Raw genomic sequence first — 19,748 nt, 5'->3', positions numbered from 1 at the left:
GGGCACAGGATGATTTTGCAACAAGGCCTCTTTCTGCTCCTCTGTCGGTTCTTTCAGCACGTCTTCCTTCTTCCTCCACTTTTCTTCGTCTTTGTTGACTTCTGGTGCTTCTTTCAGCCTGTCTTTTGCTTCTTTCTGTGCTTTTTTTCTTCTTTCTTCACATGTCCTACCTCTGTAGCCATAGTTAGAAATTAGCATTTAAAAAACCTTTGAAATTCACTGAAAAAACCATAGGTTTCAGACACGTTATAGTTAGGAATTAGCATTTAAAAAACCTTAAAAATTCACTGACAAAACCATAGGTTTCAGACACATTATAGTTAGGAATTAGCATTTAAAAAACTGTAGAAATTCCCTTTAAAAACCATAGGTTTTAGGGTAACGTATAGCTAGTTGGACATTTCACTTGTACAAAACCATAGAAATTCCCCAGTTATGGTTAGTTCAGCTAACTATAATTCGCGCCCCCGTAATGCACTGCTGATGACGTCACATATTACATCACTCATGACATGGTCAGTGGCATCACTGATGACATCACTGATGACATCACTGATATCATCATCCATGTGATAAATTGATGCATCTTCTCACACCCTAATATAACCTTTGATACACCCACTGTAAATTACAGATGGCCATTCTCTAAACCATTGACACTCTAACACCAACAACTACATACCCACTGGCTGATTCTTAGGTCTACACACATATCCACTCACTCATCTGTACAGTCACTTGTACTTATGGTCACTCAGTACAGGACTATCATATGCACTCATACACCTATATAGACACTCATCCAGAGAGGTACTCACACATCTAGTCAGTTATGCAAATAAATAATCACACACCCATTTAGTCACCTATATAGTTATACACCCACCTGCTCACTTACTCATACAAATACTAGAACATTCTAACACTCTTATATAATCACTGATACAACCACACACTCATCTATACAGCCACTCTCACAATCACACAGTCTCACTTATAGCTATTTAAATACTCTAACTCACATATATACTGCCTTTTAAATATGTAGTTACTCGCACATGTACCACTGAGATATAGATTCACTCACTAACACACCCATACACACACTTACCCACCCATGCAGTCCATCACAGATGCACTCTTGAAACCATGCATCCAGTGAATCACCCACTCACACATCTATGCACAGTCACACACTCCACCCACACAAACACTCAGCCACCCATACAGATACTCAGACAATCAATCAATAACTCATATAGCTATTCACAAACCCATGCAACCGCTTACACACCAACAGACAGATGGATACAGACATTCACACAGTTTACTCACCAACCCATGCATTCAGTAAGATACGTTTAATCACTCACTTATAGACTCAGTTACGCACCCACTAAATAAATCATCCATTCAGACACTTATACACCCACTCATTCTTCAATAGACCTTTCCCTATATATATTAAACATAGTTACATTTTACAGAAACACAGACTCACTGGATGACGTCATCAGTGATGTCATCAGTGATGTCATTTGAGATGTCATGAGTGATGTCATCATTGATGTCACTGACCATGTCATGAGTGATGTAATATATGACGTCATCAGCAGTGCATTGCGGGGGCGCAAGTTATAGTTAGCTGAACTAACTATAACGGGCGAATTTCTATGGTTTTGTACGAGTGAAATTTCCAACTAACTATAACTTACCCTAAACCCTATGCTTTTTTCAGTGAATTTCTAAGGTTTTTTAAATGCTAATTCCTAACTATAACGTGTCTGAAACCTATTTTTTTTTCAGTGAATATATATATATATATGGATCTCAAAATCTCTTCAAACTGAACCTTTAATGTCCTGTGCTGAGAATAAAGCAGATTTACGGGCGAAGGTTAGAATTATGGGGTTGCTGCATGTATAGTTTCCATTATTTACCTGTTTCCTTGTTCCATTTTTTTGTAGAACTCTTGTGACAAAGAAGCCACTTTGAATATCCTTACCGTTCTGAGTGAGCTGCTTTCAGCTGGTAAGACTTTTGAAAAATGCTTTACCATTTGAATAATTACCTTACAATTTAAAATGAAGTACATAAAGAAACACTTAATTTATTTCATACCTACAATTAAAACAAGTACTACTTTGTATCTAGTTGCATGCGTAAAAGTGTCATTACATTTGCATGAAGCATCTCAGAAGCAGATATAATCTCATCAATAACATGCAAAAGGAAACAGTTATCTACAGTTTTAAGATAATACATGTTTTTGTTTCCAATGAAAATAGCTTCTCTGTTTAGTTTGTCCACACCCTGAATTCCAATTGAAGGGAACTGTGGACTCTTGAATACAATAGTTGGCATACCATATAGAAACAAGCCTTGGCAAATCAAATAGGTCTGGTATTGGCTGACAGCTTTTTGGATTTGTCAGTACTTGTACTTGTGATGGTTTTTGCAAAACGTTATTGTTGGGGAAACTGCTGGTACTCATCAAGCAGAGCAGAATTCTACAATTCACAGAATAATTAGCCATTGGTTAAAGTAGGCTGACCTAGTGCCATATGCTGTATGATGTATTGGGCGGAATTAAAATGTGAATGACACAATTAATGACAGAGGGAGAGTGATGGCTCAAAGCCAGATTATTTTAGTAAATTCAATAGATCATGGGTAACACGAAGGAGGAAGAAAGCCATATTGAATCTATGTATCCTCATTTTGAAACAGGTTTTTAAATTGATACAAAGTGGGCCAGGCCTCTGAAGTATATTTTACAAATGAAGATGGGAAATGGGTACGACATATGTAAGAATGGAGTTAGTAATAGGATAATATATAATTGTTCTCAAACATGAAGCATGATAAAATGGAATGACTTGGTACGCCATTTCTCAACTGTAAGAAATTGGGCTATTAGTTGAGAGGGGTAGGTGAAAGCCCCATTCAAATATTAAACACAATCATTGTCAAGGTGAACCACAAATAGTTAATTAAATGCACATGAATAAATAAGAAAAAAACAAAAATGAAGAAACTCTCAAAGAACAGGCAATTAACATTTTAAGCATTCCACACTTTGCTGAACTGAATTTTGCTTAAGATGCATCTACAGTGTGAGGATGTTCCAAATTCTTGGCACTGGCATCAAGGAGGCTTATTGTCTTTCAGGTGTAGTTGTAATAACTGTAAAAAGATTCTTTTAGAGATTTGCCATGAGACACATTTTTATTAAAATCACACCTTGTACTTGCATATGTTTTTAGTTTTTATATTATTTTATTGTTATTAATCAAAGAAGCATGTGATAAAATATCAGCCCACCTATATCCACTATGCGGTGGTGTTCACTGAACAGTAGGGCATATATGTATCTTAGAAAAGAAGAACACAAGATTATGGGAGACAGAGAGGAAGGACAGCAGTAATGCTGAGGGTAGGAGGATAGAGGATACCATTCAAGACATGTACTGGCAGGAGTTTGTGAGGTAGCAGCCACACAGGCAACAACTGTGAAAAAGGGTCCCCTGATGAAGTTAAGCGGAGTTTCCTCAGATAAAGCGGGCAAGACAGTTTGCGTTATTCCTCCAATAGGTATTGAATGCATGGTCGCCACCGTTTATAAAATAAGGGGAGGTTATGCGTGGCTAACGCTGTTAACTTCACCATTCCCAATATTTCCCATAGTTTATGCAGCCAATATAAGTTTGTTGTTACCACCTCTGTGCCCCATTTAGAGAGAAGAACTTGTGTAGCAGCTCCCAGTGCCAAGGCAAACGCATTGCCCCCACAGGATTTCAGTGGATATGTTATCGAATTGGTGAGACCCAGAAGTATGTAGCTAGGGACTCTAGGGATATCAGTATTGAATATAGTGTTCACTGCCTTTAGTACCCCTTCCAAGAAGGACTCCAGTCTGGGATACTGTCATAATAGCTGTGTGAGGATGCACCGCTGGCCACAGTGCTGCCAACAATTTCCATCCTTGCTTGGATCTCACACTGCGAACCTGGCCAGGGCAAAATACCAGTAGTGTGCTATCTTTATAAACATTTCCTTTCTAGTGGTGTTGAGAGCAGAGGCTCAATCACAGTGCAAAATATCATTCCACTATTTGTCCATGAGAGGACGCCCACACTTCCCCTCTCATTGAGTTTGGAGGGGTGAGAAGGAAGGCATATAGGTCAGATAGGATCTTCTTGTGAGCGAGTAAGAAGCCACTTTTCAAATGATGTGAGCACCCGGCTAGCATGTGGACGAAGCCAAGGCTGCAGCACCCAAGTGTTGCCAGCATGCCATGCCAGGGATACCAAAAGCTGATTGAAGCATTGGGAATGCCATAAGACCAACTACATCAAAAAGATCTACACGCTTGCAGTTAGCATCTTGCCAGACTGTGAAGCCACTCCCCTATGTAGCCAATGGAACATCTGGGCTGCCTATTATCAGTGTTTATGGGGACGAAGGAGTAGACAGGCCTTGTTTCAATTGTACTCTATCCCAAACCCCAACAGTGGCTCATACCACCAGGGAGATATAGACTCCCACTGGCCTATGAGGCTTCGGCATGTCTATGCAAGCAACAGCCTGCTCAATGAAGCACCAATGTTTTTCAGTGTCGGGTTGAAACCATTCCACGATATATTGTAACTGTGCAGCTTGATAATTGCAGCACAGGCTCACGACCCCCAGACCACCAGCCGCATGTGGAAGATACGCAAGGGTCTTCGACATCCTTGAATACTTGGCCTCCCAGAGTTGTCTAATATCAGTGTGGGAGGGGGTTGTAGGGGAAGGGTTTTTATTACATAGAGAATTATGGCCAGAAAGTGCCATCTTGACTGCTATGAGGTGTTCTAGCCAAGAGAGGTTATAGCACTTCCATCTTGTAAGATCCATTCTCGTGGTCATTAGAAGGCCGCCATAATTGTGTTCAGCCTTGTTTTCGGGCATGGCGTGTACCTGTAGGCCTAGATATGGTAGTACATGATCTGCCCACCTAAAGGGAAACTGGGAAGTAAGGCAGGCCTGTGCTAAGGCGGAAATAGTAAAGTTAAGAAAGGAGGATTTCTGCTGGGTTGATCTTGAAACCGGAGGCTCCACCAAATGCGTCCAGTTCTGCCATGACGGCCTCTAATGAAGTATGGGGGTTGGTAGGAGCCAGAAGGACGTCATCTGCATATGAGATAATTTTATGCTCTCTGCCACCCATGTGGATACCTGTAATGTGGGTGATGGCATGGACACGTTCTGCAAAGAGCTTCATATAAATAGCGAAATGCAGGGGTGATAGGTGAAAGCCCTCCCGAGTCCCACAGGTGATGGCGAAGGGTGCAGAAAGCACTCCATTCATCTGCACTCAAACCCTGGGGGAGGTGTATCAGCAGTGGACCCACTGACAACATCGCGAGCCGAAGCCCATACCCTGGAGTATGAAGTGTAAGTAGGGCCAGTGAACCCGGTCAAAATCCTGAACGTTGCACCCTATCCAAAAAATGCACAACCTTTTTGTGTTGTCACTACATCCTTGCTCCGGGATAAACCCAGCTTGGTCAAGGCCAACCAACCCCTGTGCATATTGACCCAGTCTATGTGCCAAAATGGTTGTGAAACGTTTGGCGTCAATATTCAAGAGGGAAATCGGCTGATATGACGTGCAATGCTTGGGATCCTTGCCGGCTTTGGGGATCACAGTGATAGTGGCGAGGCGCATCGACTCTGGCAGTGTCCCACCTGCACTAAACTTGTTAAAGAGTTGTGCCAGTACAGGAGCCAGCTGCACACTAAATTCCTTATAACATTCAGCACTAAAGTAGTCTGGCCCAGGGGGATTACCTGGTTGCAAAAGTTGAATAGACACCAGGACCTCCTGCGTGGTAATGTCTGCATCAAGAGAGGTGCTTGCAGCTTGTGGGACTGTGAAAAGTAGCCCCTGTGACAGATAGATTACCTCATGGGACTTCAATAGGGTGTCGGCTGCAATAAGGCGGCGTAGAATTCCTCAAAGTCATAGGCAATGTCCTCATCCTAAAAACCACAGGGAACCATCTGGTCCCCGCAGTTCAGTGATTCTCTGATCCACTGCTTGTGCTCTGAAGCCATGCACCAGCATTCATTCCACTTTGCTGTCCCCAACATAACATTTCTGTCTTAACCTAAGCAGAGCATATTCTGTCCTACCCATATCCAGTGTCCGTAGCTGCTTCCGTCAACTGACGCAATAAAGTGTCCCACACCACCACCTTTAAGGTCTCCCAAAGGGTAGTTAGATAGGTGTCTAGTGTGTCATTAGTTTGCAGAAATGAAGTTATAGCTGCTGAGGTGTCGGTGAGAATACGATCATAGGTAAGGAGTTTTGTGTTGAGCCACCAAATCTTGGGGGCTGGTGGGTCTCTACGTGACTCATATTGTAATATTATAGGCAAGTGATCAGATAGTCATGCGGTGCCAATATCCACCAAACTGACTCCTGTGTAATGCGCAGGGACATGAGAAAGTAATTGATGCATGCGTGTGTTTGGTGTGCGGCAGAGAAGAAAGTGTATTCAGTAGCCGTGCATTTACCTTCATATATCCTGTAGACCAGCTTCCCCTAACCACTGTCTCATGGCCGAAGTAAGGTCACCAACCTGACCCACCCACGGTATGAACCTGTCCCTCTGTGCATCCATTACAATGTTAAAATTCCTGCCCACCACTACATCAATGTACGGAGTGGCTAGCAGCTGGCCCAGGGAGTCTCTAATGAAGGCTTCTTGATGATTGTTGGGTATGTATATGGTAGCCACAATGTACCTAACCCCTTTCACATCAATTCGCAAGGTCCAAAGCCTACCTGGTATCTCTTTGTATATCTAAACCACCCATCCTGGGAAATATTTGGCTAACAGAATCACAACCCCAGCTTTCTTGACCACCCGTGATGAGAAATATTGATGGTAAAACCAGGGAGAATGCATCCGCCTCCAATCCGCCTGCAACAGGCGAGTTTCCTGTAACAAGCACACATCGCATTTGGTGTTTCTAAGGAATGAGAGGAGTGCCAAATGCTTTACCTGGGAATTCTGTCCTCTTACATTAAGGCTAAGTATGGATATCACAATAAGTTTACATGTGACGGTGCAATGTATTGCATGTCTGAGATAGGGATAGGCCAGGCCGTTAGATCGGGCAATAAACGGTATCCTGGACAAAATAGGAACAAGGGGGAAAACGAGAAAAGGAAACATAGAATAGGAAAAGAAAACATGAAGTCAAAAGCATCCCCCACCAGAGGACAACAATAACCATCATAGAAGGGTCCATGTTGTGGGCGAAAACACTGTACAACCATTTGCCTTAAAGAGTGGTGGAGATCCGCTGTCAGGACTTGTAGGTTTAAAACAAAGGGATGTTGCCCCTAGCCTCTTATGAGAACTGTATCCAACAACTAAGTGGGGGGTCCTTCCAGCGATAGATAAACAAGAGCAAGGTCAAAAGAAAAGTCAGTGATCGCCATCTGCTTCCGTGACTTCTATCCCATGTTGTAGTTGCCTGAGTAAACAAGCAGGTTGCCTGCGACTCTCAGCTTCAGAGGACTTCCTGCACCGGTTGGAGAGCTAAGAGTCAAAACCAGCAGCTGCTGGGTCCTGGGACAGCACTCAAATTCAATGGGCGCGTTGTTGTGTGCCGCAGCCATAATGGCCGCTTTCTGGCAGTAGTAATGCAAGCAGGTGAGTATGTCCTGAGGCTGACCCAGCACATTGGCCGGGCGCTCAGCTCAATGAGTGCAATTAAGGACAATCTCCTGGTTTTCCATCAATGGAGCCACATGTCTGAAGAGGCGGGTAACAAATTCCTCAAAGTTACTTGAGACTGCCTGCAAGGGAACACCCGTAATGTGTATATTTGGACACCAGGACCTGTTTTCAAGGTTTTCAAGCTGATAACGTAGCTCCAGATTATGATCCCGTAATTCCAGAAGTTCTCGACATGGCCATCCAGTTCTTCCTCTTTGGCGTCTTGGCCCTGCTTAGCAAGTTCACCTTCTGGCCCAGATTCTCCACATTGCGCTGAATGTCCTTAATCTGTTTGGCTGTGTCTTGTTTGAGGCCTGCAAAGTCATCTTGAAGAGTCCCAAAGAGCTGCTCCAAAAATACTTTTTTTATGGGGCAGCTCCAGGGATCATCTCGTCCATCCGAGTGCCCTTAGCAGGTGGCACTGAGACAGTTACCTCAGGCGCCTGGTCAGTCATCCTCGCCAAGTTCTTAGCAAAAAGATCCTGCAGAGAGGGGTCCTTCTTCACGGTGCAATGCGAAAACATGGCAAACCAGGTAAGTGCCACCTGAGACAAATAAAGCTGCCTCAAAGCACACCAGGGCCATCCGGGACCAAAGACGTGTTCCTGGTATATGTGTGGTCAGGGGTTCCAACAAGCATCCGAATAGAGATCCACTGTTGCAAGGCATGGGCCTAGCAACAGTGGATCTAGACCCATGTGTGATGACCAGGACAGATGTGCAGGGCAACACAATGCACGGGGGAGGGCTCCGCTGCACCTCAACCCATCAGGCGCAGTCCACTGCCCACTGGAACTATGCAGATGCAAAAGGGGTGCCATCTCCCTCCTCCGTGATCCCCAGCAGTGGCAATAGGGTGCCAGCCACTAATAATTGTGTAGGGGGTGCCAATGATAACACATCGCTCCCCCAATATGTGTCCAACACTGCTTCAAACCAGTTCACCATCTGCCCACTAGTATTTTAAGGAAGTTGATGGGGGGAGAGGAAGGCTAAAGAAGGAGATGGGCCAGTTCACCGCAAGTGGGCTGCAGAAGGTCTGTGCCAAGTGACCCTCATCTCACGCCTCACTCCCAGTTGAGCAATAAAGTCAAACAGGGGGGGATCAAAGTCACAGCGGCGGGAACATCATGATCCCAGATGTGAAACAGGGCCCACTGCAACTTGGCCCAATCCTGAGACCCCCACTTGCTGTTACATTCCCCATTCAAATGGAGGGGGAGGGGGAAATGCAGAGGAGTGCAAGGCCAGTATCGTGTTCGCGGGAACAGCCGAGACATAGAGGGCCCGGTAGGCCACCGATCACCTAGAGACCTTGCCACCCTGGGTGTGGGTGGTCACACCCGCCAACTGCCACACTCTGCCCCGGGCCTACAAGTACGCTCACCAGCCTGAAGGCAGGCCGGGGGCACTGCCAACTCAGAAGAAGGGTATGTCACCCCCTACATGGGGAGAGAGGGCCTACCATTACACTCCTCTCCAGCGGCCTTTGCATGCTGTACTCACTGCTTCCCGGTCAGGCACTGTCTCTGCTAGATCCGAGGTGCCTCAGTCACTCAGTGGCATCCACCTCCACAGTCTGAGTAGATGCCAAGAGGCGTAGCAGAACAAAATGTAGCCCTGGGCTCCCATTGACCGCAGGTTCCACCCTTCATAAAATTGTGGCTGGTTGGCACTCTGTAAGACGAGACTCACTCTGCCACCATCTTGTACAAGCCCCCCTTGCATATGTTTTTCATGGTGAATGCATTTTTATGCTAAATATTTGACTGCAAATGTTCTGCAGGAAGTCCAGGTTCCATTACATGAATTAGATGAAATATCTCATATTGAAATTTGAAGCGTGAAGTTCTACATAATTACAAGAAATTACCAAATTTTTGTTGTGTTACCCTTACGTTGCCTGACTGAATTTACTGGCTTTAGGATTCTGGGCACTTTGCCACTGTAAAACAGTGGTAAAGTCCCCGTGTGGTTCACCTAAAATGTGCTGTATGTAGGTGTATTTAGCTTCCTTGGAAGTCCATCGTAAATGGTACCTAAAATGGACTTATAGAATTAAGGTTAAATATCCTATCTGGGCTGCAGTGTTTATTTTTAACACCCACAAATCTGAGTAATGTTTTTATCTGCCAGGAGCATCATAGTGCTCTGGATAGACATCAGTTTAAATTCCCTTCTGTAACATATGGCTAGGAAAATGTAGGAAAAACCTATATTTATATGTACATAAGTTATCCCTAAAGGGAGCATTATAAGGCCACAGGGCAGGGTGCTAACATAAGGGCACCCAACATATTGTGGCTAGTTTGCTCTTGCAGTGAAATAAACCCCAAAAATATTTCATTGTATAGGCTTTGCCAGACTTTTCCCTGATTAGGCTTAGATGGAATTAAAATCATTATTTACTCTCTGACCTTGGTAGAAAAAGTCTTCAAAGATGTTTCTCACTTAATGGATGAAATGTGGTTTCAAAGTGAAATTAGATTTTTGATGATATAGGTGGAAAAGTAAATTTTAGATATATACTTTGTGCTGTCTGAGGGGAGCCACAAAATGGCCTAACACCAGGGAGCGGCCCAGAACAAACAGCAGCCTTAGCACCACTTCTTTTGACTTTGTTCTGCCAAGAAAAGATTCTCCTGTTTATTCCCATAACACACCCATACAGCCAGGCTTTTGCCACAAGAGGGGGGATAAACAGTTTTGACCTTGTCAATTGAGAGGGGAGATCATTAAAAAAAAAGACTGGCTAGGGAGCAAAAGACAGGCCTACACGGTGGCAGATTAATTCTGCTGTCATGACACAAGTTTGGGTATGGAGTTTCTGCAGTCAAGGGTGAGTGCTTAGGACAAATGTGGCACCTGAACCGCTACCTTCTCAGAATATTCCTGGATCTGGGAAACTCTACTTAAATAAGATCTCAAAGGAAGACAATTCTTGACTCCTGAAGGACTCAAGGACTCCTGAAACTCGTTGACATCCAGGGGCTGGACTGCTCTCCAAATGTCAAGAGTTTGTTAACTGTTTGCCTGCTTCAAGGACACCAAAAGGTAGCCCTGACTCCAAAAGGGACTAGCTGACTGCAAATAATTTAGCCCTGAAGGAGACCTTTTGGGGGAGACTCATGGTGCTTGGAATCCTGCCATAACTTTCCAAGCATTTGGAGAACAGTGGGACCAACAGAGAAACTGGACAAGATTCTGATTAACCCCGGGCAGAGAGTGTGAAGATTTGCCTTCTCCTCGATGCGCGAAGAGTGCGGAGAAGGCAGATCTCCGCACACTCCGCACTGGAGCGGAGTTGGCCAGCCCCAGCATCCACCCCCATTATAACAAGTAATTAAACATTACTAAAAAATGAATTTAAAACCACTTACCTGTACTGCAGCATCCCGGGGCTGCCCTCCTCTTCTTCCCCGTCTCGCTAATCCTTGTGAAAACTGTGCATGCGTGGGTGGGGGGGGTGGAGGCGGGTGGCGTAGTGAAGCTCCACAGAGTTTGTTTGCAACTCCGTGGACCTCCATGTAGCCCCGCTACGCCCACTACACCAGGGGTTAATTCTGGGACTTGCCCAAGATCGTTGTACCATAGGCGGGCAAGAAAACCAGGTTCATACTCTTCGGGGCTGTTTGCAGCACTGCAAACTGGACCAGTGGGACCTTCCAGTGAAGGTATCCTCTCTTATGGAGTTATTTCACCTTCAGAGCTAAGCTTTGCCCCACATGAGGATTTTGCTTTCCAAAAAGGTCAGAGGGTAAAATCTTGGAATTTGACAAGGCAGCAAATCTATCTGACCAACAAATTCACATTTGCAGCTATAAAATCCAGGATTGGCCCACTGTAAACTTTTCATGCCAAACACTTTGGCATCAGTAGGAACTAGAAAATGATGTATCACACTTTAAGAGACCCTCACTGGTCACAGTTTTGGTCCATTACCCCATTAAATATTGTGCAAAAACTTTGACCAGGACAACATGCTTGGTGTGTCTAACATCTGCTCCCTTGTGGTCACCCTGAAATCATGGTTAGTTCCAGGTCAAATACAAACAGTGTGTTTTAATTGGTACTGTCATACATTTTAAAGCACAAACACCAAGAAATAGTAAATTCCTATATCTGTTTCTTCCTATCCTATTTTAATGATCTTGGTGTATTTTTGCTCATTAAATGGTTCTCTGCTTTTCTAAATTTATTTAGGAATTTTACTGTGTTGTTTTCTTTACTTTACAATTGTTGGTACTGTTTGAACTTAACACACACTTCTGTGGGGATTGCCAGCTGCCATTAGGAGTTGGGCAACGATTATCGCGTAACCGTGTTTCGCCCTAACCAGAGTGGGTTCAAATTATTAACCCCATTCCTGACATTATTGAAGTGACAACCCAAGACATCTAGCAAAATCATGTCACCCATGACCTGAGCTTAATGGGTAAATATCTGCTACTGGATGTCAACTGAATTGAGAATGAAAAATATCCTATCTATCGTAACGGAACGTTTCAATTCTATTAAGGACTCACTGGTGAGGATTATGCTATCCTTTCTTTACTTTATTGAATAGCAGCCATTTCACAAAACTTTAACAACTATCATTCCCATGAAACCGTAGGAATGCCATAAAAACAACAATATGCAATAGGAGAACAGTACCCAAGCTCCATCCAATCAGGAAGTCCCAGGCCATCACATAGTCCATCATCCTTGTCCATTCGACCTCTTTTGACAGCACGAGTCCAGCCGTTGCATCTTCTTTATGACTCCTGTTTACTCACATCCATTCCTACAACCAAAGGACATATTTTAACTACAACCCATGGTTAAGGTTTAAGCCTGTAAACAAAGCAATGATTCTAGGCATCTAGAAACAAATCCAGACGAAAACAACTAAGGAAGAATAAAACCATTAAGCTTCACTGAAATACTAAGAATTAGTACTTGCTAGTCAAGGGGAGGGTTTAATCTGATTCAGAATCCCTTCGTGGGATAATCTTTGCCTCCAAGTCCTTAATAAAATTCAAACTTTCTGTTATGACAGATAAGAACTTTTTCATTCCATGTCATGTCTGGAGGCGAAGATTATGCTAGTTCAAAGCTAACTTACTACAAAGTGAGCCATATCCAGTACTGGTTTAAATTAAAACCTTTTGAAGGTAGAGTCCGAAGACCAGTCCACGGCATTGGAGATATCCTCCAAAAGAGCACCTAAAGCAAATTCATTTGAAGCCATTGCTCCACATGTCAAATGAGGCCCAAAAACTTGCAGATCAATGCCTGCTTCTTGCATCACCCACCTTACCCAAATAGTGGGGGAAGATACTGCCTTATGGTGGTTTCCACAAAATTGATGAGGGATTGACATTCCCCCAGAGGGCGAAATTCTTCAGACATCTCCTCATATGCCTTAATTACCCCAGAGGGCTCTCACATCTGAAACCCATCTACAGGAGATCAGACAAAGCAGCATGGTCAGCTTTGCTTAGAGCTCCTATCTGGACAAAAACGGTTTGGTTGCCATGACAAAAAGAGATTAAATACCTGCTTGACATCCTAGAGTGCCAAATACCTCGGTTCTAGGGAAGGGACAGTCTAATTGCTTAATAGAGGTGACACAAATGGGTGCTCCCCTATTGGGTAACCATCCATTAAGATGTGTCCCGCCAAAATAGCGTACTGGAAAGTATTGATTGTCCTATATGCCAAGCTGTCTTCTGCCAATGAGGCCAGGAAATGAAGGACGTGGGTCACATCCAATGCTACAGGATTGGGACTCTGTCATAAACACCAACTGGTCAATCGATCCCAATGTGGGCTTGTATCGTTTCATTGTACTGTTGGCCAAAGCCTTGGACAAGGCTCCCTCAGCTCTGACTGAAAGGCCTGGAACCGGCCATCGTCCCTTGTAATCCACCAAGCAATGAGTGATAATGACCCCTCCAAGATCAATGGATGAGGACTCTGGTCCAGATTAAGCAGAAGCACTGGAAATAGGGGGAGAAGGATTGGAAAATCCAAAGAAAGTTTCAGAAGACCAGGAAAACAAACTTGCAACTTCCATACTGACGTGATCATCAACACCTCTGCCTTCTGTCCCCTAACCTGAGCTGAAGCCCTTGTGATCATGGCAAACAGGGTAAAGGTGTAACCTTTCTCCAGTGTCCGGTCCTGGAGTAACGCATCTATGGCTACTACCAAGGGGTCCGGTCTCCAACTGAAGAATCTGGGAAGTTGGTGATCCAGGCAGGACGCAAACAAGTCCTCTAAAAACGGACCCCACCTTTCCTGGTGGTCTAAAAACACTCCCCCATGGGGCCTCCACAGGCTTGAGTCCTAGAAGTTACAAGACTGAAAGTTTACCACCTGGTTGGCCTGACCAGAAAGGACCAAAACCTGATGATCCAGACAATACTACCAGAAACTGTTGGCCAGGTCGGAGAGAGCCTTCGACCGAGTGGCCTCCAGATGGTTGATGTATCGCACTGCCAATATGTTGTTCATCCTGAGAAGTACACAGGATTGGATGATATCCTTGGTCCAGCATCAGATGGCAAAGGACCCTGTGAGGAGTTCCAAGCAATTGATATGTAATCGTTGTTAGGAAGGTGACCACAAACCTCCTGTGGAAAACTTGCCGCATCTGGCACCCCAAGTGGACCTGCTGGTGTCTGACTATATGACGATGACCAGTGCGGTGCCGAAGATTGCATGGCTGTTCCTTCACCTCCATATTGGCTAACCACCAGCCAATCTCCTCTCCCGCCTCCTCTGGCAGTTCTACCAACCGAGAGTAAGAGAGACCCTTGCACAGATGTGCGATAGTGGAGAGGCTCTGGAAAGATGACCTGCATGGAGGAAAAGAGAAGACCCACCAGGCCCACCACTTACCTCAACGAGACTCGATATCTGGTAAGAGTATGCCTCAATTTGCGACAAATCTTTGCCACCTTCTGAGACGGGACTGAGGGACGCTTCAACTGAGTCGATCAAGAATTCCAGAAAAATCATCGTCTGAGAGGGAACTAAAAGGGACTTGGCTTCGTTGACCATGAAATCAAAGCTCTGCAAAAGGTTGACCGCCATGTGGAGCTGAAGTGCCAACTTGCGTGGGCATTAGGCCAATATCAGGATTTCATTGAGGTAGATGATTAGGCGGATCTCCTGTGTCCTCAGGTATTTCACGACTGGTTTGAGAGCCTTTGTGAAGCACCACGGGGCAGAAGAGAGACTGAAAGGCAGAGTGGTGAACTCCTATGACTGGTCGCACCACAAAAAACTGTAGGAACCTTCGCTGAGGAGGGAAAACAGGAATTGAGAGATAGGCGTCCTTGATATTCAGACACACCATCCAATCCAGAGGCCTGAGAACGTCCCAAAGGAGGTAGATGCCCACCATCTTGAAGTGGCGATAAACTAGCCACTCATTGAACTTGCGCAGGTTGATGACCGGCTGCTGACCCCCATTGGTCTTGTCTTCCAGGAAGATGTTGCTGATAAAACCCCTGGGGTGTGGAACCCTGGGTGAGATAGCTCCTTTGGCAAGGAGGGAGGTCACCTCTTCATCCACCAGAGCGGTCTCGGCCTCTGAAATGTGGATGGGTCGCAGGACCGCGGCTTGTGTGAGGACCCCATAAAATTCTATTTGGAACACTCTCACCGTCTGTAGGACCCACACGTCCCCTGTGATGGAAGTCCAAGTCAGGAAAACAATTGCCCGACGGCCCATTACTTTTAGAAGGGAGAATACTCACTCGAATTGGTGCAGGCACCTGAGCATCTGGCTCTTCTACATCACCAAAAAAATGGTGGTGCGCTGTGCCCACGCCCAGAGGCTATCTGGGGAGATTAGGGAGCCTGATGTCTTGGCCTCTTCGGCCATAACCAAGATCTTAGTTAAGGGCCTTAGGGTATCCAGGAGTTTGTCCTGGCATGCCCACAGGACCTTTCTCTCCCCTTTTTCGGATCCTTGATGGATTTCTGCAGGAAGGTGGCCATCCAGGGATCTATGTCAGGTGAAAGAGCCACCTTCCCTTCCAAGGAGGAACAGGGACATTCTGTTCTGAGGTAAATACAGGATACCTTCTCCAGAGGCTTCCAAATAAGGGGAAAAATATACTTTACAGCGTGAGTGCTGCAGATATTGGAGGCTGGGTGCCAGTCCAAGATTACTTGCAAACACGAGGAGATGATAGACGGAGCACTGAAACTTTTCAGACACCCACCCCAAGTCACAGATCTGGGTTGAATCCATCATCGTTCTTTAGCTCATTTTGACACCCCAGTTCTACCTCAGCCATATGCGAATCAGTCTTGACCCCAGCCTAAACTGCCAATTCAGGTCTTCCCTGGACCGGAAACAAGCATCCTGGGACCGGTTTTGATGTTCTAGCTTGAATCCAGTGGCAAAGTGAGCAAGAGACCCACGTCTCGGCATACCCTTGCAACTTAGGGCAAACAAAGCAAACACAAGGAGATGATGGACGGAGCAATGAAACTTTTCAGACACTCACCTCTAGTCATAGATTTGGGTTCTAAGATTACTTGCGGGCAAAGCTTTCCTGCTGTTGGGTCCAGGCCCGGGAATGTGGGGGGTTCTGTCTGAGAGTGTGTCCCCACAGGTCAAAGACCTGCAAATTAATTACAGACCACCTAGGGGAGTGTTTGGCTCAAGCATGCAGAGTACCGACCCTATGTACCGGGTTTTAGGAAAGTATGTAAGTGGCCCGATCGAGTGACTCAGACCCCACTTGGGGGCATGGCAGAATCCCAAGCCATGGCATGCAGCTTTAATTCTGCTGGAATTACCAGACTTTGAAGCATGTGCCACGAAACAATGTTGTGCTGTCAAGTACCCCCTAGGTGCGGGAGGACTGCACCACAGAGCCACACCACAATAGCAAGCAGCCGCAACTGAGTGTCAAGTATTCCTGAGGCCGAAGTGAGCCACCGCTTGTGAAGCGGAGATCATTAAACAATACGCAGCCTATCAAATAAAGTGTATCTTGACAATTAGGCAGTAACAATGAATTATTAGTATATTAACACAGGCATGAGGAGATAAGGAAAAACAGCACTTATCTCGGCTGTGAGCAGCAAAGAAAGAGGTCGAATAGACAAAGATGATGGGTTATGTGCTGGTCTGGGATGTCCTGATTGGATGGAGCTTCAGGACTGTTCTCCGGTTGGAAACTGTTATTTTTTATGGCATTCATAATGCTTCATGGGAATGCTAGTTGTTAAAATTTTGTGAAGTGGCTGCTATGCCATAAAGTGAAGAAAGGATAGCATAATCCTTTGCCTCTGGTCGTGACATAGAATTCTACAAATGTGAAGTGTCAAAGTTCATTGATAATTGTGTAAATTGTCTCTTTGAATTAAGGTCAACCTAAAATGAAATTTCAAATACTCAAATTTTGAATTTGTTCTATGTCAAACACTAGTATGTGCCGAAATATACAAAAGGTATATAAAAATAAATTTTTAAAAATAATTTTCCAGCTTGTCGAGAATTTTTAACACCACTGTGTCATTTTTAATAGGTAAACTAAAATGATCTTCTCATACTATGAACTGAAGCGCTAGCATTTGTCTTTGGGTCAGGCCACACGACTGTGGATAGTTTAGGACAAACATTAGTCTTACAGTTAAGGCTAGAGTCTGACATGAGCTAGCATTAACTTTAGGGTAAGGTTAGATTTACATTCAGAGTTATTCTTAGGTTCATTTTTTTTTTTTTTTTAATTTCTTTTTTTTTTTAAAAACCTTTATTTGCAAAAGTCAGGACACAGCTATTCAGCCGACAACCCGGAGGTTCGGCAGCATCGATATATAGAAACAGAGATGCGTCCCCAGTACCGTGAAAGGAGAAGTGCAAAGGTTCAATTTTAAGTAAACACAAAAACACACAACAAACCCCAGCAAGGCAAGAACACTGAAAGCCCATGGTGAAGCCCCCCAGGGGAGGCCGGACCCCACTCATCTACCAGTTACAGTATAGTGTAAAGAGGGAGAAGGGGGACAGCAGAGGCCAAAAAAGTCCATAAACCATACTGAGCTGGAAAGAAGGTTAGGAGGAAAGCTGTTCCTCGGGAGGATCCAGATCCGGGGCAAGACATATTCCCCCCCTGTATTGATTCCACCGCCCCCAGATGGCGTGCCACTTCCGGGGGCGGCCTCTAGCGCAATAGACCGTCTTCTCCCTTAACATACTCCAGTCCATATTTTCTTTCCACGCGGTCAATGTGGGGGGCCCCGCGGAGCCCCACAATCGCGCGATATCTCTCTTAGCGACCATGTTACCCAGAGTCACCCATTGGGTCTGTGCCTCATCGTGGTCAGTGGGCGCCCAGACATTCAGGAGGCAGCACTGCGCTTCCGGCTGCATAGCAATGCCCGTCACCTCCCCCATCACTGTATAGACTCTCCTCCAGAATTCCGTAATGACACCACATTCCCAAATGATGTGCAGGAAAGTGCCCACCATACCACATCCCCTCCTGCATAGGCCATCCCCCGAGAATCCCATGTGAACCAGCCTTGGTCCCGTCACATACACTCGATGCAGTATTTTAAGCTGCACCAGCCTCAGACGCGACGGGATCGCGACCTCCTTAGGAGAGGAAACAGCCGACTGCCAATCCTCATCATCCAACTCGAGGCCATCCCTAGTCCACTGGTCCCTCAGCCCCAGAAGCATGTCCGCCCGGACGTTGATCAGTTTCTTATAGATGAGCGAGATCGTGCTCTCGGGCATATGGCCATCAAGGACCCGGTCCTCCAAAGGAGAGGACTCAGGCACCTTCTCGCCCTCTACGAGGACTGATCGGAGGGCGTGACGCACCTGAATATATCGGAAATACTCGGAGGGCCCCAGCTCATACTCCGTCTGCAACTCTTCAAAGGACTTCACCTTCCCCTTATTCAGCACATCTCCCACCCTGGAGATGCCGATCAGGTCCCATTTATCAAACCCTTTTGTGTGCCAAAGCCTTCCCAGTCTCTCCGATTCAAACAGCGGGGTAGCGAGGGTGAGCCTATCCTTCCAGCCCAGCGAGTCAGTTGCCATCTTCCACACACGCACTGCCACACCAGTGGGCCCCGTGAGGGACGAGTCTAGGGACCGCGAGTACAACGCCCTGTAGTAGTTACCACCACGCAGCAACCACCTGTCCATGGCATACCCAGGGCTGAGGGCAGGGCCATAAAACCCATGATTAATCGCGCTCAGCTGGGTGGCCCAATAGTACCGTCGGATGTCTGGGAGCGCAATGCCCCCGTCGTACCATGGAAGCGTCAACTTTGCAATAGCTATTCGCGGCCGCCCATCCCAAAGCAACGTTCGTTGGAGGCCTTCGACCTCCCGAAAGTATTTGGCCGGAACCCAGTCCAAAGTATTCTGCAGTGCGTAGAGGAAGCGGGGAAGAGACATCATTTTGAACAGGGCCGCATGCCCAACGAGGGAGAGCGGCAGCCTCCGCCAGCCTTCAACATCCCGCCTCAGGCGTGCCAGGGGGGGGAGCAGGTTCTTCTCATATCGCACAGCAGAGTCCATGGAGATAAAAATCCCCAAATACACGAAGCCCTGCTGAGCGACCTGTATCGAACATGTTCTAGGGATCGGTGGAACCTCGCCACTAAGAACATACAAATACGATTTACTCCAGTTGATAACAAGACCCGAGTTCCTACCAAAAGATGTGAGTACGTCACAGACCACTATAAGTGATTTCTTGGGTGAGGCAAGATACAGCAAGATATCATCAGCATAGAGCGAAATACGGTCCTCGTGTTCAGGCGACCATCTAAGGCCCCGTATATCCGGGTGCCAACGTATCCACGCAGCCAGCGGCTCAAGGGCGAGGGCGAACAACAAAGGCGACAGGGGACAACCCTGCCGAGTACCCCTCCCAAGCTGAAACGGAGTCGACGCCCGACCATTCACCACCACACTCGCAAGTGGCCAATCATACA

General features: G+C 45.8%; 1 protein-coding gene across 1 annotated transcript in view; it reads left to right on the top strand.

Annotated features, from left to right (window-relative positions):
• The window catches only part of AGBL1 (AGBL carboxypeptidase 1), a 3,971,795-nt gene that overhangs the window by 285,089 nt on the left and 3,666,958 nt on the right, over positions 1-19,748 (top strand). The window contains exon 2 of the mRNA XM_085644473.1: positions 1,968-2,031. Within this exon, the coding sequence (XP_085500599.1) occupies positions 1,968-2,031 (64 nt within the window). The remainder of the gene's footprint in view (positions 1-1,967; positions 2,032-19,748) is intronic.

This window comes from Triturus cristatus, chromosome 3_1 (genome assembly GCF_964204655.1).
Source record: "Triturus cristatus chromosome 3_1, aTriCri1.1, whole genome shotgun sequence".
NCBI classification, from domain to species: domain Eukaryota; kingdom Metazoa; phylum Chordata; class Amphibia; order Caudata; family Salamandridae; genus Triturus; species Triturus cristatus.
Note: the sequence above shows the minus strand (reverse complement) of the source record. Positions and strands in the feature narration are given on the sequence as shown.